The 21964-nt window shown below is 39.5% G+C and overlaps 1 protein-coding gene across 4 annotated transcripts; it reads left to right on the top strand.

Annotated features, from left to right (window-relative positions):
* The first annotated feature begins 222 nt into the window (after window positions 1-222).
* On the top strand, window positions 223-20840 carry LOC131576313 (transmembrane protein 68-like). Of its 4 annotated transcripts, none has more exons than XR_009276954.1 (8): window positions 229-366; window positions 3996-4326; window positions 6690-6854; window positions 12221-12414; window positions 14599-14659; window positions 16424-16563; window positions 16754-16989; window positions 18575-18671. XR_009276954.1 is itself a non-coding variant. In XM_058832876.1 (8 exons), exons 3-8 carry the CDS (start codon window positions 3999-4001, stop codon window positions 18677-18679), a joined length of 993 nt encoding a protein of 330 aa, XP_058688859.1. In that variant the 5' UTR covers window positions 264-366; window positions 2132-2174; window positions 3996-3998; the 3' UTR covers window positions 18680-20840. The 4 variants fall into 4 exon arrangements, 2 of the variants coding, with proteins under 2 accessions (XP_058688857.1, XP_058688859.1); XM_058832876.1 differs by lacking the exon at window positions 16754-16989 and adding an exon at window positions 2132-2174 and having other exon boundaries at window positions 264-366; window positions 18575-20840; XM_058832874.1 differs by lacking the exon at window positions 16754-16989 and having other exon boundaries at window positions 223-366; window positions 18575-20840.
* The last annotated feature ends 1124 nt before the right edge of the window (window positions 20841-21964 follow it).

Below are 21964 nucleotides of genomic sequence, written 5' to 3'. Positions count from 1 at the left end.
CCCGCCCGCGCCGCCAGGCGGCGCCCTCCGCCCCCGCCGCCCGGCGCCTCGCGCTCGCGGCGAGCGCGCGCCCCCTGGCGGCTTGGGGCCCGTGCCGCCGCGGCGGAAGCGGCGGGCGGTGCGTGCCGCACGCGGGTCCGGGCGGCTGCCGCGCCCCCGGCGGCGCGGAGTTCCCGCTCCCCTGCGCGCCCCCGCCGTCGCCCCCGCTCCGCAGGGCTCCCGCCCGCCCCCGCCCCGCCGCCGGGAGCCGCCCCGGCCCGGCCGCCCCGCGGGCACCCGGCCTCCGCGGGGGCGGCGGGCGGAGAGTAAAAGCGGGCCCCGGCAGGGACGCGGGGCTGGAGCCGGACCCGCCGCCGCCAGGGCAAGGTGAGCGGGCGCTGCCGGGCGGGTGGAGGGGCCCGGGCCGGGCCTGGCCCCGCTGCCGCTCCGCAGGTGCCTGGGCGGGAGGTGATTTGCCGTGGCGGCCTCTGTCACCGCCGAGCTCGGGGCCTTGCTTTAATGACAGGGGCTGCGGGCGGAGCGCGATGGGAGCCGGCGGCGCTCCGTGGGGGCAGCCGGGCTGGGGCTGCGTCCTTCTTGTCAGGAAAGCGAGCCTCGACCCCCTCCAGCCGCCTGCGGAAGGATCGCTGAGCCGCCGGCACAGAAACCAGCCCAGTTCTTGGGCCAAAACAAGGGCTAAACCACCCTCGGACTTCTAGGGTCTCTCTTGTCGTAGATGGCATTAGCAGCATTATCAGGGTCTTCTGGTATCTTTCGATTATTTTTTAGGATTTTTTTTTTGTGTGTTTGTGGTGGCGGTGCTAATTCTGGTAGAAACGCCCTCCGTAGCCCTGTGTTTCTGTTGGCAGGGACATGTCGTAGCTGCTGCTTTTCAGTGTCTTTCTAGTTTGGAAACACTGGGATGTCCTCCAGAGGTTTCACTTACACATTGCATATGTATGCTGAAATCGTGCTGTGTGTCGTTTACAGCAGAGCGTCTGGCTGCCCGTAATCGCTCCTTCTGTTGTGATCAGGAGGGTCCCAGTTATCCCAACATCTGCTGACTGCAGCTGAAGGCCTCTGGTGTAGTTTAGTTAAGGACTTTTCTGGGTCATGTGCTAGAAGTCAGTGGAGGGACTTGTGTGTTAGCCTCGTTTCCACATCATAAAGCCTGAAGTGTATGCATAAGTCGGTGTACGCTGTCATTAGTCAAATGAGAAATTGCATCTTTGTGAACTAGGGAAAAATGTAAGCTGCTGCATTAGCAGGTTAGAACTTAAAAATGTGTATTTTGAATTTCTCAAAAGCAAGGTGGAACAGACCGGTGTCGTCATCTGTTAGGTGCGTGTAAGAACTATGTTGAACCTGTGTTCAATGGGGAACTCCTGGGCTTTGATCATAATCTGCCTTGCCTTCTTCACTGCCATTGTACCCACATTGTGATGACCCTACTGCTGCTCTTAATGAGTGATTACAGAAGGGGAATCTTCACAGCAAAGGGACAGGAGGCAGCAGACACAAGGTGTAGTAATGGGAACTCTAGAACTAGAATGAGGAAAAATATTTGCACCATGGAGGTATTCAAGCACTGGATTAGGGGCCTGAAAAAACTGGGATCTCTGTCCGTGGAGATATTACAAACTGGACCGGACATGTCATTGAGAAACCTGATTTAATTGGTTAGTTAGGAAGAGGTTGGACAGTATAAATTCCAGTATGAATTATCCTGTGATGCTCCTCGAGATGAGGAAGCAGCATTGTTCAGGGTACAGTTGACTGTTCCTAAGGGAAGGCAGTGCTTTAGCTCTTAACCTCTGTGGCTGGTAGCACAGAACATGTTAGATCTTAATTTCTGTTGCAGGTTAACACACAGATATGCAAGTAAACTTTAAAAACTGGTGATTGCATTTGAGGTATTGCATTGAACATTACGGGCTAAAGGACACGTAATATTTTGCAAGACTGACATGTGCGAACAGGACTTTAAATTTACTTGATGGAGGATTTGGGGTTTGGGGAAAGCCATAAACAATTAAAAATATATAATAAGTGGGAGAGTATAGCTATAAGTGTTCTTTTAAGCTACATAATCACCTCTCAGTTTTGATGAAATGCTTCTGTCCCATAACTCGTGCTCCATATTGTTCTCTAGGTAGTAGGTGGAGCCATTGGAGAAGTCCAGGCATAACAATCTGGTAAATATTGTGGTGTTGAATGCTACTCCTAAGTCTTGCTTGGTCTCACAAGTTGTGTTTCTTATACTTGCTGTGGGTGTTTGCTGCCTGACAGGTTCTGGAGTTCAGCTCTGGCAACTAGAATGAAAAAGAGCTTTCTCTTGCTCTCCCACACACACTCTCTCTCCCATCCTTTCCCCCTAATTCACACCCCAAAGACAGGTGCACAAAATCAGGGAAGGGCATGCCACTAAGTCTGTATGCTTATACATGGCTGGAGATAAACCAGCTGCCTGTCACACTACCCTCAAGAACACGCAGAGAAAATGTTGTAAGCCTGAATTAGTTTGGAACAGGCGTGGATTGTGGGAGCAAAGATTAGCTTTCTTCTCCGTAACAGGAGTTATCTTGAGTAATGTGGATAGAAGCTGATTTCCAAAACCAAAGGAAAAGGGACATCCTTGCTCTGTCAGAATGTGCAGGAAAATTGAGATAGGAAGATAAATGAAATTAATTCTACTCTAGTAGAACACATACTCTAGTATGTGTTTCAATGTTCCTTAGCAAATGTGGAGTAAAACTGATCTGCTTTGTAATTTTTGTTGTCACTGGTGTTCTGAAAGCAATATTATCTTCTGTATTTTAGTCTCTTGTTGCAAAAACAGAGCAAGAGTAAAAGAATGATGGTCGTATGTGTCTGTCTAGGCATAGGGGCTTTGCAGTCAAACCTGCTGTAAGCCACATTCTAATAAACAAAACACAGCAACTTCAAGCTTAGATTCTTCTCATTCTTGGAAATACTGTTCTTAATCCATTTCTCTCTACAAGCCTATTTTACAATTGCAATTTTTTTTTCTTCTTGGTCCTGACTAGCACAAGTTGGAATACTGACCAACCAGTTTTTTCTAGCTTAGAATAATTTTTGTTATTAGGTTTGCTGTTCAAGCACTGTAGCTAAAATAGCCAAGCATTCAGGCTGTCCTGTATTTGTAAGGTGAAATGAATAGCAAGTTGTCCCCTAAATTGTACAAAGCTAAGAAAAAAAGTTTTGCTTCAGAATTGCGGTAAGCCTGAAATTGCAGGCTTGGCTTCTGTGGACTGGTAACTTTTTAGGAGCTGGCACTGGAGTGGAGAGGTAATTATACATAGACACAGTAAAGCCAGACCAGTTAAAACTCTAAAGAAGACTTTTTGTGATGTTTTTTTCTGTGTCTTTTCTGCTGCCTCTCAGTGTCGTGCTCTGGGTCTTGACATTTTGCTATCAGTAGATTTCTGGGTAACCAAATAAAGGTCTTCCCAGGGCTGAGACATTCTTATTTGAGAGAGTCTTCTTCCTGAGTTGTCCTATGGTTGTAGTGAGTGGAAGTGTTCAGTATGTTTTCCTTAAAGCACTGGGGAGATTTAGCATTTGAGATTGTGCTGTTTCCTGTTGTAGTTAGTGTTTGAGAGGTTTTATTTTATTGTAACAATAAATTAAGCTAATCAGTACAGCTTGCTGAAATTAAAAAATTCATTATTAATTGGTATTGGTAACAGTATAAATGTTCTGTGTCTGTGCAAGTTGAACAGTTTCCAATGAGATAAAATCCTAGCCTGAAATTAAGCAATTGCACCATCTTTCTCCATTAGAATTGTCAGCATTTACCAGTACACAAAAGAAAAGGACTGTAAAGATCAAGTAAAAGTTTAGCTGTGTGAACTGTTGTTTCAAATAGGTGCTGCTGGGATGTGGGGTAGAGGGTATACGAATAAAATGCATCAGAGAGGTTTATTATATGATTAAGCAGATCTATCTTTTTGGAAGATTTATTCATGTACTTTTAAAATTTTTGTTTTAAACAGGAGATGACAGGTGGAAATGAATCCTGTACTGCAGGACCAACATCTATGTCCTACTTATCTTGCCTGACTTACATTCTGGAAGAATGGACCGGTGTGGAGGATATTGGAGATTATCTGAGTTATGCATTTTATATTTTATGGTTGCTTTTTCCACTTGTAGTAGTCTTTGTACTTCCAGGAGTTATCGTCATTCTCTTCTATGTTTCCATTCTCTGGCTTCATATTTATAAAAGGAAGAATGAAATAAAGGAAGCTTATTCCCATGATGTTTGGATAGGTGCAAGAGAAATGCTGGCGACCATATGGGATGGACATGGAAGAATATGGCACGGTGAGTGAGATCTGACCTTTCATTAAAAGCTTCTGAAGCTCTTATTCCTCGTCTGGCTTTCAAGATTATCAGTTTATACCTGATCATTGCTGCTGGTGTATGCCAATTCAGGCCAGGTGTTTTTTCTGTTTTGTGAGTGACTGTCAGTGGGGTTTGAGACAAAAAACAAGGCATTGAGACTTTTTTGAATGTAAGTTTTTGTCTTACACATTTATTCCTTTGCTGCTATGAGATCTCTGTTCTGGTTGAATGTATTCACATTTTTTTTAATTGCCTTTTTTTCTGTTTTTTACTTTTTGTAAGAATTCCTGGATTTCCTCATTTGATGAAGACCTAAAATATGTGTTGTGTTAAAAACTAGATCAATCAACTGTATCATTTCAGGGTCAATATATGAAGACTGGAAGTTAAATGCCAGTTCCCTGATAGGAAGTATGTCAGCGAGCACATGTTAGGATAATTTAATTGCACTTAACCTGTCTTATATAAACTACCAGATGATCGCTAAACGGAGCACTTAGTTGCTTCTTGAAATTAACTTCATAACTTGATACTTACAGAACCCTACTTTTTTATTTTGTCTTTATATTTTTGACTACTACTTTCTCTACTAGAATGTCAAAACTAAGGGCCCTGTTCTTTGTCCTTCTGCTATTGTTTCTTGATAAAGACAGACTTAATAAATGATTTGGCTTTTCTCTCTAAGGAAATCATAAGTCTCTTTCAGAGCCATTCAGTCTAGATGCAGCCAAAGGAGAGAGATACTTAAGAGCAATTTACATAAAGAATAAATCCTCCTTGAAAATCATCTCTATTTGTTCTCTAGTCAAAGAGAAGAGGGTTTTCAAGGCATTGATAACCAGATGGTGCAGCAGCTGTATCAGATAGGCTTTGTAAGACTAAGATGTAACTTTCAAATCTAGGAAAGTACACTACATCAAAATCAACAGTTACATCAAAGAGCTTAAAATGCTCACTTCACAATAAAAAGTTATTTACTTTTTTTTTCACAAGAAAATTATTTTTTAAGGCCTTGGTTCTTTTAATCCTCAGTGACTTTTTTTTTTATAAGGTCTGACATTTTATTTGTTCAAGAAGGTTCTTATCCAGTCCCTCATTGACAGCTGTGACTTTTTTCTGCCCTGCCAGCTGCTTCCCTCTTATCTATACACTTGTCTTGCTAAAGAATGAAATGTTTTTTAATTATTTTTTTCCCCAACTTGGTTCATCAGGATGTCATAAGAGGAACTTTCCATCTTAAAATGTAATAGCATTAAAAAAAAAAAAAGGAATTAAAAAAAAAAGGTAAAAACCAACTCTACAATGAAAAAGCCCCAAACCTACCCCCAAACCTGGTGATTGATCGTGTAACTTTACATGTATTGTGCGTATACCACGTGTGTTAGTTGGCTGGCATGGAGCACAGGCGTTCCTTGGGATGGGACAGATGATACACTTGCAATGTGTTGCAGCTACACAGGTATACAAAGTGAAATTGAGGGAGAAGGGCCAAGAGTACCTTCAGAATTAAATTATTGGAATAGGAATTGCGAGCCTGATTAACTTTGGAAGAAGTAACAGGATTTGGTTGAGGGTTTTTTTGGGGGTGTTTTCTGTTTGCTTATTTTATTTTAAAAAAGATACTGAAACAGTACTACTGGGTTTTAACTAAGTATGTTCTGTACTGATGCATTTTGGCATTTTGTGTAAATTAAATATATTCTGCACTGTAGACTAGAAATATGAGGTCAGGAAGAAGCTTGTGTGTGTTTGTGTTTTTTTCAGCTAGGCAAATATAGTCCCAACTAGCTTTTAGTATATAGTGATGGAAAGCTGGAACAGGTATAACTTGGAGAGAAGTAGCAAAGGTAAGCTTCATATCCTGGAGTAAAAGGAGACATGAAAATGCATGCTGTCATGTCAAATCTTCTAAAACAGTCACTGGTGGCAATAAACTTTGAAAGGTTAATAATAACTTGAAATAGTTGTTTCACCACTCCAGTCGGTATTTTGATTTCTCTTGAATGATTGATTCTGAGGACTTTGCACCCTTGAAAACTGAACTGAAAAAATAAGGATAAATTACGCAGTTTGAGATAGTGAGACTGGGTGTTTTGTTTTAATGTTGAGTTTTTTTGCTCTTTCTCAAGGTGTGGTGCCTTAAATGAAACTTGTATTCTCTCTGAAGCAACTTGTATTTCCTGTACATGCTGCAAGTTATCTCTTAACTTATTATCAGTCACTTTGCTCTTAGCAGTTCTCAATCTGTGTTGGTTTCAGTTTGCCAGCTTGCTGCAAGTTAGTTTCTTTGGGATAGAATTGTGTAAAAATCTAACATCTGTTACATTTTTAACTCCTAACAGGTTATGAGCTTCATGGCGTTGAAAATATTCCTCAAGGTCCAGGACTCGTTGTGTTTTATCATGGAGCTACTCCCGTTGACTATATCTATTTCTCAGCTAGACTTCACATAATGAAGAAGAGACGCTGCAGTGTAGTAGCAGATCATTTTGTCTTCAGATTACCAGGTAACATACTTCATTCTAAACAAGCAGTTTTGGAATTCTTATTTCAAATTATTGAATTTTTTAATCATGTAATTAGTAAAAGTCTGGTTGCAGGAACAAAGCTTTCAGAACTGACATTCAGACAAATTGAGTGTAAGTTTTGAAATAGAGCATGTTCTTTACAAACAAGAATGAGACTGGCCCATGCAAGGATGGGACATAGTCCTGTCTGGGCAATACCTTCCAATGACTCTAAGGTGTTTAGAAACAAAGAGAAGGAGATCTTAGGAGAAGCAGTGTTCTCTGTGTTAATCATTAGCGAAGATTTCAATAAGATATTTATTTTTCATTAATACAGGCAGAACAAGTGGTGTGAACTGACTAAGAATTGAACTGTTTGGAACAAATGCCCTGCCCCTTAACTTACAAGTTAAGAATACTAGTCTGGAGAGACAATGTATTTTCTTATCGCACCATACTCTTATCCATATGAGGATGGTGGACAGTGGAACCTGTCCCCAGGAAGACTGTTCTGAGTAGAATCTGTTTTGGAGGAAAGCTAGAGAAATGTTCAATGTGTTTGTGTGAAACATGAGGCGAAGCAGGTAGAAAATGAAAAATATGTTTAGGGCAAGATTTTGTCGGACAGCCTAGTGAAATGCACTGCCAGTTGGTTGAATTAATTATGTGAGGGGTTTGTTTTTTGTCAGTGTGAAACACAGTAATACCCACTTTCTTTCCTTAGTTCGGTTTGTGATTAAAGGTCTGTCAATTCAAAAAATGAATTACAAGGAGCGTTCTGTAGTGTACTGGTGCTTTTAGTGGAACCAACTCATATAAGAAAACTGTCTTTTTGTTGGTATAGATTTATTTCAGCCTTAGTCCCTGCAAACTTTTCATACTGATCGCAGTATGGCTTTGCTTCTACAACTGCTTTTGCGAACAGAGTCATTTGTCAGCAGTTACCAAATCTTTTGCATACAGATGACTAATATAACCTACTTTATGATGCAGATTTGGCTCCATATTGTACCTGTTTAGGCACAGTTGTTTATCAAATGAGGCATTATGTTTTACTCCTTTTCTGCTTTAAAATAAGGCTCCAAGTGTGAGTATACTTAGAAGTCCCCCCAAATATCGTTAAGTAGCATTACAGGAACATCTTGCTGAATGGCTGATCTTGAAGAACTGGTTTCAGCAGTACAACATCTAGCTAATAGCTACAGGCATTCCTCAGGGATTGATACTGAGACCACTGCTGCTTAGTGTTTTTATAGTACCCCTGGATGAGGGGCTGGAGCATGCACAGGAAATCCACTGATGATACCAGACTGGGAAAGCTGTTGATAAAGCTGGGCATTAAAGCTTGTTCTCCAAGTGCCTTCACAGAATTCAACTGGCAGAAATATTATGAAGCTCAGCAAAAGCAAATGTGCATCTGGGACGGAGCAATTCTGTGCAGCAGTACTCTGGATAAAAGGGGACTTTGCAGGAAAGATCTTAGGATTCTAGTGGACAGCAATTTGAATGTGAGTCGACAGGGTGCCCTTACAGCAAAGAAGATGAACTGCATGGTGAGCTTTTATTAGCATGAATGTTGCCACTGGGTTGAGTGAAGAGGTTTTTTCCCTTGGCATGGCACCTGTGCAAGCACATCCCGTGATATGGTGTCCAGTTTTGGACTCCCCGGTACAGGGTAAATGACACACTGTCTGACACACTGACACACTGGAGCATGTTCAGTGGATGATGGGGGTCTGGAGCACGCAGTGTATAAGGAGAGGTTGAGAGAACTGGATTTGTTTGGTTTGTACCAGAGAAGGGTGAGGAAAGATACTATTGCTGTCTTCAGCGACCTAGTGGGAGGGTGGGGAAAAAAGGGAGTCACTCTTCTCACAAGTGCACAACGATAGGTTGAGAAGCAACAGAGACAAGTTGCAACACAGGAAATTTTGATTAGACATGTGGAAAGATATTTTGCCATGAGAGTGATCAGGCAGCTGAGCAGATTGCTTAGACAAGGTAGGAATCTCCATCCCTGCAGATTTTCAAAACTCTGCTGGGTGAGGCTCTGAATAGCCTGATCTAATTGGACCCGGTTTGAGTGGGAGGCTGGACTAGATGACCTCCAGAGCTTCCTTCTAATCTACGTAATTCTCTGGTTCTGTGAAGGAATTAAGGCTATTTAGGGAGACAAGCCCAAAGAGCCCAGAAAATGTTGTGGATTGTTTCAAAATAAGCAAATAAGCACAGTAATCTATGACTGGCAATACAGGTAGATGCTGGTTCTCTTGTGAATCAAACCAGAAAGACTGAGTAATTTTATCCTAATACTAAGGCTACCTGATCTTAATTAAATTGCATGTCTTTTCAGAAGATGTTTTAACCAAAAGTTATTATCATCAATGCAGGGGAAATGGGAAGGGATTTGCATTTGTACATTTGGGGAGTCTGTTAGACACACGTGGATGTGTCAGAATTGTGTCAATATTATGTAAGTATGTTTTCCTTGCTTGCATTCTGGAGGAGAAAGATATAAAATACAGTCACGTGAATTTTTTTTTTTCCTTCTTTTATTACTAGAGGTTAGTAACAGGGAAAAGCAGCCCAAATATTCCAGGTTTCTGATTCCTCTAGACTCTTAGCTGTGTAGTGCTCAGAAGTGACTTCTCTAAGTTTAGGAGAAAGCCTTTTCTCAAAGCATTCAGAGAGGACTGAGATTTCACTTGTGTTCTTTTCCATTATCCTCTGCTATTGTATGGGCCATTTTTGCTTCTTAAAGTCATCTGGGACGTCTCTTTAAAAGTTGCCTGCTATTTCATGTAACTAAGACAGTCTCTTTCCTGTAATGTTCCAGAGGAAAGAAGCTTTGGCTTCTTGTCTGTTACACACACAAGGTGTAGCGAAGCATCTTGTGGACTAGATGCTCTGCAGATATACATGTGTGATTACCTGCAACTATGGAAGGCTGGATTCAGTGAGACCATTGAATTGTGTTTGAATGGTTCCTCTCTGTCTGGGGTCCCTGGGAAAGTGATGACATCCTTGCCATCCTGCTGCCTGGTAGCTGACAGCTCTGATGTTACAGTCACTGGGCCAAGAGAGAAATGTACATAGTGCACAAGTTGAGATCAGTGTTGCATGCATTCCTGGGTAGTCTCCAGCTGGTTTTCAAACATTTCTGCCAACACAGTCTTGTGAAAAATAGGAGAGGAGTATGCTGGGGCAAAGGGCAGAGTTCAGGTTGAACAGTGGAAATAAAAATTAAGTTTGAACTTCTTGGTGTCTGGAGGAACATGTTCTGGATGGCTGAAAAATTGTGTTTAGGTAGTTTTGAGAGTTGTTTTGTTTTTTTTTTTTAAATGGAAAAACAGATTCTTGGTCTGTTTCATGCAGTGCTACCTGGTACTACCCTGGTGTTTCTTCTAACTTTGTGATGACCTTTGCCTTGGACACAGGTATCGTGGCTGTCCTTTCAGGGCCACTGTGTCAGATTCTGTCTCTCAGCTGCTTTAAGGGAGCCAGGTTCTTCTTTGGTACCAAAGCAGAGATGTCAATAGTAATGTGTGATCTGTTGGCAAGTCTGTGAAGTACAGCTCAGAATGTAAAGTTGGTACTAAAAGTCAAGGGAAGAAATACAGCTGAGAAATTTAGTGAAGACTTGAAACCTCCATGGACAACTATATATTTTTTTTGTCTGTATTCTGTCAATATTGTGTTCTGTTTTAATGATAAATGAGCTGGACAGACTCATGTTGTTGCTTTGTCACACACACCTTCCCCAGTGTATCCAGTGTAGAAAGGAATGATGTTGTCAGAGTCTTTGCTTCCTTGGAGTCTCTTTTCCTGCTCATCTCAACCCATTTCATGATTGTTTTGTCTGTCTCCTGAGCTTACTGACTGAAAGGACTTAGAGACAGGCAGCTTTTTACCACCAGATACATTTCAGAGAGCTTTAATTAGGTTGGGAATGTCAAGCATTGTAAAAAGTCAGCTATTGAAAAAATCCCACAAAAAAATCACCTGAAAGAAATTAATTTAAATTAGGCAAACTCTATTTCAGATGTTCCTCCATGCAAATGCTACTAGATGAAGACTGAGTATAATCAGCAGTGTGTGAGGCAGGCACACCAAAATATGAGGCAGGTGTAATGTGGCTTGTGTTCTGTTGCCATGTGCATGGACAGATCCTGATTTGGTGTAGAGATGAGTTGGGAGTAGTTATACTCACACCAGCTACAAAGACTAGCTAAAGATTAGAGTTAAGAATAAACTAATAATGTGTTGCCTCATGCTTTTCTTCCCAAGCCCTTCTTTTATGCAAGCTGAAATAGAAGACAGGCATCTGCCTTCTTAACTTTGTTTGGGCTCTTCTTTGGCATGTGTGTGTATGTAAAAAATGTATATTTATAGTCAGAGCTATTAATTTGTTATTAGGAGGCAAACTCAAGTAGATCAGTTCTTTCTCCTTGTCAATGGCTGATTTGTCTGTGGTTGTTTGCTTCAGCGGGAAACTTCATGAAAGAGAAGTAATGTTTCCCTTACTGCCCAGTCATCCAAAATTATCTTTTTGGTATGCAGTACTCACAAATACTGTATAAATTTAAAATTTATTGAACCAACTGAACAGGACGTATTTCCTGCAAACAGAGGTTGGTGGTAATTATGTCCTTCAACAGTAGGCTAGTTTTCTAAATTGATCAGATATGTTCCTTGTGTTGCTTGAATGACCATCCAAATGACATGTCAAATTCAAGCTGATATGTGGAGTTTATGTAACCTTAGGTGAAAAACTTCAGTTACTATATTAACAGAAGGTGAGTGTACCCAACTGAGGCTTACCAGATGCCTCTCTGTATGGAATGCCATCCAGGTGCTCACAGACTGAACCAGAGTCAATTGCTGCAGTGGTCCGTAATGCAGAGAATGATGCATTTCCTCTGTCATTCTCCGTCTTATGCACTACTATTCTTTATCAAAGTTCACAAAACAAAGCCACAACAATTTCCTGGTATTGCTTCTTGTTGCTCTCTGTTTGGACTATGCTATGTTTAAACAGCAGAGCTTGAGCAAGGAGCCAGTGCCCTTGAGTCAAACAACTCCTTTGAAGGGACATGTGAAAGGTGTCACAGAGTGCTTGACAGTTCTTTTTCAGTTTAATCCTGATTGTGGGGTAACACCTGACAAAAAGCCACTGAAACCCCTAAATCTTCAACTTTGCAGACCAAAATCTGTAAGTTTGACTTAATGCTTCATTCCCTCTTGGGTACTTGGGGCCACAGCTTATTAGACAATTGACTTTCAGGCATAGTGTTCTGTGCTGGGAATCTGTACCTAATGGTAGTATGAGTAAACATTTTCTGAATTAATATTATCGTACCCTACAGGTTTTAGAATACTGCTTGAGGTATTTGGAGTTATACATGGCCCAAAAGAAGCTTGTGTCAGGACTCTGGAGGAGGGCCATCTGTTAGCCATTGCCCCAGGTGGGCTTCGGGAAGCACTCTTCAGTGATGAAATGTATACTATTTTGTGGAGTGATCGGAAGGGCTTCGCTCAGGTGGCCATTGATGCAAAAGTGGTAAGTATGACACATCATGGAAGAGAAGCAAAGTAAGCTAAGTTATTAGTTACAAAAGTTATTAGTACTTTCTCCCAGATAAAGCTGTTTTGATCATCATATATTTGATATTGGATTTCTGACTGTCACAAGGATAGTCTATTTGCTTTAACAACTACATTTCAAGATTCTTTTTGTTGCTTTTGATAAGAAGGCTTAGAGTCAGCTAAGAATAGTGTGGTTAGGAAATCCAGAGTTTAAAAGAACAAGAGATTAAATACAAAGTGGTTTCTCCTTATAAGCATGTGCTGTTTTACACATACTTGGTTAGTATTGTGATGGCTTAGCCCTCCCTGACCAGCTTGGTTGGGAAAGAACCCTACACATCAGAGTCACAGAATGTGCTGAGTTGGGAGGAATCATCAGGATCATGGAGTCCAACTCAATGTTTCTGTTTCTTCTGTCACTGAAGTGTGGTGCGACCCACCAGGGTATAGACTCACTGGCACTTCGTACTGTTTTGGCATTTTATGGTAGTGAGGGATGTCCAGGGCTGGTCACTGGTGTGAACTCTTCAGTTCTAATGTACAATATTGGGCTTGGTCAGCAGGCAGGTAGTTATTCATAGGGGACCAACTGTTGTGTTGTTAAGGTACAACAGTATGTGATATATTTGAGTTGCAACTATTTTAGTAATCATTTCAGAGTCTCTCTCGTTCTAGACTTGTACTTGGAAGATGTGTGCATATGTCCATAGATCTGCATGTATCTAATTTAAAAGCAAGTCTCACACCAGGAGTTTTATATTTAGTTACTGTCAAAGACAGACTAGTTAAGTCTCTGGATTTTATACAGAAATAGAATACTTTTAAGACCCAAGTGTGCATCACTTTTCTCACAAGGAAAATGACACTGTTTAAACAGGCATTTTCCACAGGTTTAGATTTTACTAATGTATTGTAATAGCATGTAAAAGGCCATACTTGAGATTTAACTACAATTGTACTAGTTGGATTTTTTTTTATTGGATGTGTTTTTAGTTGCCTTTATGCACTCACAAGGGTCTTGTAGATTCATCCCTCCTAAAAAAAGCCCTGAGAGACACAGTAAAATAGAGTGTCAGAGGCAGACTGAAAGTGGGAAAAATATCTTTATTTAGATTGAAGATGAACTTTTAAGTCACCTTGAATCATAAGCAGAACTTCTTATGGAAAGAAGAATGTGTCAGAAACATCAGAAAAGTGTGTCTAAAACTGGGACCTTCAATTTGTTGACAGTGTCTTATTTCAGCAGATTTTTGCCAGAAATTTTGTCTATAAACAAATTTTCTACCTCTATGTCAAAAGTAAGATGTTCCAAATAAGATTGTTCTAGAGTAAAGACATTTATATGCATTCTGTTTAGACAGCTGCACTTCTTTTTATTCTCTGTAGATATTTATGGACTTTTTTTCCTCTCAAAAAAACCCTAACTTGATGCATGTCTGAAAAATTACATGTGCTAGCTCATCTCCATACTTGTCTTTAAAACGTTTAAAATAATTTGAGTTAATGAAAATCCCATGAAGAGTTCTGTATTTTTAATTATGCTGTGTACAGTGGGCACATACTATAAAATGATATTTAAAAAGTTTATATAGTAGCTGACACCCTCACAGTTCTTGTAAATCTTGACAGCTGTTTGCAGTTTTAAAAACAGCAATAAAAACTTGAAATATTCAACACCATTCCATTACTCATCAGCAGAAATAAGTCATGGACATGTATTGAATATGACACATCAAGTGTGAAGCAATACCATCAGCATAGCAGAGAGGAATCAGACAAGTTTAGTGTCCCAATCCTGTGAATCCTTCCCTTTGAGCATAACTACAAATTAGGTAAGAGGTTTAAACACTTAAGTCACAACTGTGAAAACACTGCTAGATGGGGGGAGGGATGCCTAAATGCTCCATAGTTTCTTAAATTCTTGACTGCTCTGAGAAAATAGACTTGCTGAAACAGTGACTCACTGAAATCTTGTGGTATTCTCCAATTTGAAACATGGCAAAAAGCCACAGAAGAACTTCAATAGATTTATTTTGATCTCTATCCTGTCTGCGAAACACTTCAGAAATTAATTTTCATGTTGAGTTTTAAGTGAGGTAGTAGTTTTTTAGATAGTGTTATCTTCCTTAAATTCTTAATTATTTTTTTTCCCTCCTAGCCCATCATTCCTATGTTTACACAAAATGTTCGAGAAGGCTTTAGGACATTAGGAGGAATAAGTAAGATATTTTCTATTTTTCTGTAGTTTATTTTTCCATATGTGTTTAGCCTATCTCTGTAGAAATAATTCTCATATAAGTTGGAGTTTTAACACAGCATTGTTTCTTGATGTTTGGTCACTGATAGAGTTCAGAGATGTTACTAGGATTTAATATCTGCATTAGATATGATATTGGCTCATCGAGGTTATTTTCACACAAGCAGTAGAAGAAAGAAAAAAAGAACCAGAAAAAGGCAGGAAGATTTAAAGCACTTTTTTCTCTGCTTATATCTGCTAGGCCAATCCTAAGTTTTCTGCTGTTTAGAAACAAAGCAACTGACACATAATTCCTGTTCTCCTACAGCTGTGTGCTTACACTTTTACCAGTACTTAAAGTTTGAGTGGTTTGAGCTACATTTAATCTGTAGTTGCTTTCGTATGCTGCACTAGACCTGTGGTTCCTCACAAATCCTTGAATTTGGGACCTCTCCTTCTTTATCTCTGTGGAACTTGCAGCCAGAACATGAATAGATGGGTCTTTTGTCTGAGAGGTCTGGGATGATTAGATGCCCACATCTCTGCTCATTTGCTAGTGTTAAACTCCCTCTTTTTTACATTCTCTTAGTTACTATCTAGCAGAGGGGCCTGAACAAGTCTCCACACCACCTGTTCTGTCTCAAATGTGGTATCATCGCCTTTTTCAGAGGGCTACTGGGCAACACTGTTCTGTTTCTCTCCCCCTCTGTTTAAGAGCTATATATTGTGTGGAGAGAGCCAAGGCATCAAATGCAGAAGCTAGAATAATTCACACATTTGTCACATTGTACAAAAATAAACAGCAATTAATTGTTGCTGTGTTCAGGAGAATCCCAAACAGAAGACATTGAAGCCAAAATGATTTATGCTACTTGCACAGCAGACTTGGTAGAGGAATGTAGCTTATTGATCAGTTACTCCAGTTTCAGTAGTTTTATCTTTGTTTTTATAGGTTGTGTACAGAAAATTCCACATCTTGTTCAGTAAGGGTTTTCTTATGCCAGCACCCCAGTTAATGGAGTTTCTTGTCTGAAATTGAGAAAGATAATATAAGTGCACATTTTTCAAAGAATCTCTTCTGCGTACATTTGGGATAAATGCTTAGAAGGTGGCATGTGGAGAAGAATGTGTCTTCTTAGAGCTGATTGAAATACCCGTTTTCTCTCTTATATTGTTTAACTGCAACCAGTGTGTAATCTGAAAGAGCAATTCAGTATAGTAGCATGACTGACTTTTAGGCAGATAAGGCTATTTCTGATCCTGTAGACCTCAGTGGGACTGAACATGCAGTTTTCCAATACTAGTTTCTAATGCTAACCTGTCAAATGACCTGAACCTGTGACCTGTATTGTGTAGCATTCTCCTCCTCTCCAAAGAGGCTGCTATTGACTTTCTCTCCTCTTCTTTCTTCTTGTTTCAGCTACTCTTTGGAGGAAAGATTTCACACCAAGTTAGGGTAGAAATAAATCTGATATAAGCATTATTGCGGCTTTTAGGAAATGAAAGTCAAGGTAGGATAGGATTTGAGACAACACATTGTTTGAGAGTTTGGGTTGGGGGCTAGATTACTTTGCAAGCCAGTTTCAATGTTAAGACATAGTGGGGAAAAAAAACTTTACAGAATAATCCCAGTCTGTCTCTCTCTCTCTCTCTCTTTCTCTTTCTTCCCTCCTTTACCCTTCCCTACTCCCCTTCTCCCTTCCCAACCTTTCTTTCTCCTGCTTTCCACTACATTTTTTCACATTAGAAATACTTAGGTCGCTATATGAGCGTATTAGATTGCCAGTAGTTCCTCTGTATGGGGGATTTCCTGTCAAGCTACGTACATTTATTGGAGAACCCATTCCATATGAACCAAATATGACTGCTGAGGAACTAGCTGAAAAGGTAAGATAAATATCTATATATGTTAATTTAAAATATTAAATGTTCTGTTAAAAATCACTGCAACAGTCTTGTCAAGTGATTCCTGTCTAGGAGCCAGTTATAGAAATTGGTGGAATCATGGTAAGTTTTGTACTTGCCTAACTCTGAAAATAATTCTTAAATACTGTATTTTTATTGCTACAACCTACAGATGTTGTAGGTCTTTTAAAGTTAATTGCACCCTATATTTGCTCTGAGAAACAACTTGCTTTAAAGACTGAAGAAGTTTGGTCAGATAAGACATCTCTCAGTTGATAGAGAGAAGCACTTCACCCAAGAGGAAGCATTCTGCTTCCTGGTGTTTTCAGAAGGATACTAAGGAAGCCTTTCAAACATAGCAAATCTATGTTCACAAACTGTTGGAATTACATACAATAAAAGAAAAAGGTAAATAATTTCACTGCTTTGTCTAGTATGTTTCTATTTTGTCTGGCTTCTAACCCATCAATTTAACTTCTAGATGTTCCTCTAATTCAGATTTAGATGCCTTAAAGAAAGGATTTTCAGGTCCTCATGTGCATTCAGATTATTAATAGATTTCACAGTGCAAAGACATAAAGCAGTTAAGTAGTGGAGCAGTGAAATGGAGTGGGCTGGAATAGGTATTTTTGAAAACTCCACAGATGGTCACTTATAATATTCCAAAAACTTCACTTGAGAGAGAGACACTTTTCTTGACCATGCAAGTGTCAGTTCAGTTATCTCTGTCTGTTTACCCTATGATTAGGTCTCTGCAAAAAGATGCTTAAAATGTTTGTTTGCAATATTATAGGCCCTGGTTATGGAAAACTGGTTGTTTCTTTTGTGGGGTCACTCTGACAGGACTTCAGAACTGCTGGCTTTCAGCAGAGAATGTGTTTAAGTTACTTCTAAACATGCATTGCCATCTTACATTAATGCCAACCCTCAGTTACGTCTGACTTAAGTTCATATTTTGCTAGATAAGGCCCCTAGAATGTGAATTCCCTAGAATTCTATTTAGCTAGAGGGATTTTAAAGTTGTATCTCATATTTTGGGCTACAGCCACAGTATGCATTTTTCCATTATATAGAGCAAGAAATATAGCTCAAATGTTTTACCTAATACCAATTTTAGATCTGTAGGGTCACTTAGACTTAGACTTTGTATAAAGACCTTCTCCAAGGACTTAACAGTTCAAGGACTTAGTTCGTGTAAACAGTGAGAGCTTGTTCCAGCAAACAACATTCTACTAACATCTGCTCTTGCTGACCACTTTACAGAGGCAAATAATTCTCTGTTCTTCTGTTTCTGGCCTTAAGAATTCACTAGCCTGTGCTTCTCTAGACAGAATACAAGTGTGTTCTCACCACAGCTTTTGTGTGTTGCCCTGCTTTTGAATGTTCCCTTTAGAGCTTTTATAAAATAACAGTAACTGCTGTTCACTCCTTGGTCTTTTTGTTTTTTGAGTGAAAGTGAAGGCTGCTGTCACATGCAGCTAAGTGGCCTGAGCATGTCACAGGACCAGTTCCTTCAGGGGCCTTGGGTTCAGAGGGCATTATTTTGTACAAGTCAAATATTCTGAGACAGTGTTGTTTCCGGTGCCACTTCTGAGCATGTGTAGAAGCAAAGTTGATGCCCACTGGAAGAGTGTTATTGATGCATAGGGCATAGGCAGGAGTTGGAGTTGCAGTACATCGTGCAGGTGTTTAACATGCTTTATAGACCTAAGTCTCTTCATGAATTTACTCTGTTGTCATTTGACTTTTATGTATCACTAATTCAGCTTGTGAACACAGCTACTAGACATAATAGATACTAATTTGTTAGTGTGTTTCATGGCAGTGTTGCCACAATCACATCCTGAGGGCTTAAATAGGGAAGAACAGTATTTAGAACTTGCGATAGTTCTGTGGTATTTGAAAGGATTAAAAAGAGCCTAGAAATTGTGTTATTATATGAGCAGTATGAAGATGAGGTTTTCTGACCAAAACCTTTTCTCTTTCCCTACAGACAAAAGCAGCAGTCCAAGCTCTCATAGAAAAACATCAGAAAATACCAGGAAATATATTTAGGGCTTTAATGGAACGATTTCAAGCACAAAAGAAAGAAGATTAAGGTCTTCTGAAGTTAAACTTCTATAACTACTATTTAGTTATAATATTCTTAAAGTGACATTTGTAAATTATTCATTCTTCTAATAATAGGTTTTTAAATACTGTCCTAATGATACTGCTGTATAATTTAAGATAGAAGTCACTTGCCCTTGCCCTTTCCCCTGTCCACTATCAAGCTCAGTAACCCAAACTTCAAATCGTTCAATGGTGCAAAGTTTAATTTTTCATAAATGCATTCCTACCTTGGAAGTGTCTGGGTTGTTGATTCTGGGTTTGTTTTGGGGTTTTTCTTCCAAATAGTACTGCAAGCTTTTATGTATATGGTCTGTCTTCCTTTTGATCTGTCACTGTCACCCATCCCCACCATGATGGATCTCTAACCTGAATGTCAAACCCTCTGCAGAGCTAGAATCTCACTGTCTTGACCCTCATCAGTGTCAGGTGGTTTTGTGGGCCGCCATACAACACGTTTGAAAACTTTCCTGAGATTGTTACCCTCACACTACTGGGAAACAGTCCACCACTTTTGGCCTGCAGAACCTCTACCAATGCCTGCAAAACCTGTGTTGCAAACTGTTTAGTTTTGCTGGGTGAGCTCAGAAAGGGTTCAGAGGAGTGAAAATTGATTAGAGAACTACAGCGATCCAAGGAGGTTTGTTATGGAAACCACTCCAGTGCTGTGAATGAGAGCCGTACAACACAACTGCTATTCCAAGCCGAGACATAATGGATATCTGCCTTTGAGTAGAGACTTGTCCCATTTATTTCTCAGTGAATCTACAAATTCTCTTTGGAACAATGAGCCGAGCATTCAAACATCAAGAGGTAGAGATGAGAGTACTGTATAGTAACATGAGCTCAAAAATTTGTATTTTGATGGAAAGAGAAGATTGTTACAACACTGTAAAAGCAGTAGTTCTTTTGAAAAACAGGACTGGCATTCCCAAATAACTTTTAGATTTAGTATGTGGGTAAACTATTAAATATATTCTCCAAACAGTTCCTTATGTAAGTTAAAAAATGGAGAGGGAAATTCTGTATACTTTCATTAAGTGAAAACAATTGAATCAACAGGAGAGAGTTGCAAGATTGGGCTTTTGTGCACTTACAGTGAATTATATTATTATATTTTTATTAGCTAAAGCCTATGGTTTTATTGTCCAAATAGGAAATATCTGAAGTATTTCTTCTAATTTCCAGGAATTTTAATCTACAGTTCTTAAATTAACATCTGGGAACTTTTTAGTTCTGGGATGAGGACAAATTCCTTCAGAAAAGACAAAAGAAGTTTTTGCTGTATGATGTGGTTGCCTTTCAATGTTGTCGAGGTTTAAACTTTCCTAAAAAAAAAAATACCCCCCCCCCAAAAACAAATAACCATCATTTGAAGGAGAAGTTGTATTCAATATAGTAGTCATTCCTCTCACCATTTAAGCACATACTTATGCTCTTTTAAATGTGTAAATCAGTGACATTGCTTAAGTGCAGATGGGTGATGCTGTATGTTAGAAAAATATCACATAATGGGAAATTGTCTATCAAATGTGGTTTACAAGAAGCAAAGGATGTACTAATTTTGATATTGTTTTATACCAAAAACATTTTACATGGTGTTAAATTTTTTCAGGCTTTGGGAAGAATCATGGTGTATAAAAGCAAATGCCCATTCTGAAGTTTTTTAAATGACTTGGGTTTTACTTGAAGGCAAGATCATGTTCCTTTTATTTTCTTGGACTGTGTTTCAAATATACTGTTAACATTAAAAGTGATGCTGAATTCCTGCACTGAAGTATAACTTAAGTATGACCTATTTTTTACTGTCCATCTTGAGAAAAATGTACATCAGTCTATGTTGTGAACATCTCAAAGGCAGCTGAACATCTTTTGTGTTGAGGTTGCATATATGTAAAAGAGAACTCAGTCTAAAAGGTTCTGTTAGACATGAGCGGACATTGTTATGGGAGATTTTGAAAAATTTATTTTACTAAGTATGTGGGCTATTTGCTGCAATTTTGTCCCTTTAAGTATTGAAAGATCAGTATAAAAAATGAAGGGCAGTATTGGTACTAAGTGTTCATATTTGTATAGGCCTTTCATATTTATTTCTATATATTAAAAATATAAGAAGACACCTTTTGAATAAAATTGACAACTGGAGCAGACTTCTGAAGTTTTGTGTTTTGTTTGAACTAAATGTAATGATACATGGCCTGTCCTGCTGAACCTTGAGTGGTTTTGAGCAGCATGTCCTACCCCTGAGATGCCCTTCTTGCCTTGCAGTCTCTGAATAGGGATGGAATGAATAAAGTCCCAGAAGGTATGAATGAAAAAATAATTCTGACAATAGTGGAATAAAGGAAAAAGAATCACATAAACACTAAGGTCTAATAGTTGCAGTCTGTGCTGCGGAAGACCTTTACAAGCACTGCAGTACCACTTTAGTTAAAAGTTCTGCAACAGAAAATAGGCCATAAATACTGACTAGTAAGGTTTATTTGTACAGATTTAGGGTGTGAATGATTGCCTGCTTTGTTTTATTGAAAAAGAGGCAGACATGGATAGAAACTCTCAGGTTACAGAATTGGCATCCTTTTAGCTGATTTGGTTTACTGTGCATCAAGTGGAAGTATTCAAGGGAATTTTAGCAGTAGTTTTAACACTGATTGTCTGGTTAGCCATTAGATAGACTGAAGACATTACATGTTTCGCCATGTGAGCAGCATAAGCAGGATAGGTATTTTTAGGTTGTTTGGAAGTAGACCAACTGCTGTACTGACAGGTATTCATCATTATCTCTCAGCAAGACCCAAATCTCCTACTGGCCAATTTACTGTCCTGTTGTGTAATAGCAGAGCTCAGTCTGAACATCTATTATTAGGATGCTTTCACATGAAATTAATCTCTGCAAATGCAAGGTAGAGCAGTTAATCAGCACTGTCAACACAACTGCGTGGCTCATCCGGTATAGGGTTTGCTGTACAAGTGTAGCATTATGTTGCTTCATCCTATTATTCTGTGGAGAAGATACAACTATGATGACAGTGTGTTAGCTCTACAGTGCTTAATCCCTATTAAGCCCATCATAGATGCTAGGATGCTTTCCTTGGTGTTATTTTTGCATCAAAAAATTACTGTACCAAAAGTAAACGTGGAAGTGCACAGAATTGCTACGTGAGCATAGTAGCGCTGAAAATACATGTTAAGTAATATAATTTTCCAAAATGTGTCTGCTAAAACTTCAAGAGACAATCTGATGACACTATTCTATTCTCTTCACTTTTATTTT

Source organism: Poecile atricapillus, chromosome 2 (genome assembly GCF_030490865.1).
Source record: "Poecile atricapillus isolate bPoeAtr1 chromosome 2, bPoeAtr1.hap1, whole genome shotgun sequence".
Lineage (NCBI taxonomy): Eukaryota > Metazoa > Chordata > Aves > Passeriformes > Paridae > Poecile > Poecile atricapillus.
This window is presented reverse-complemented; position numbering and strand designations above follow the sequence as displayed.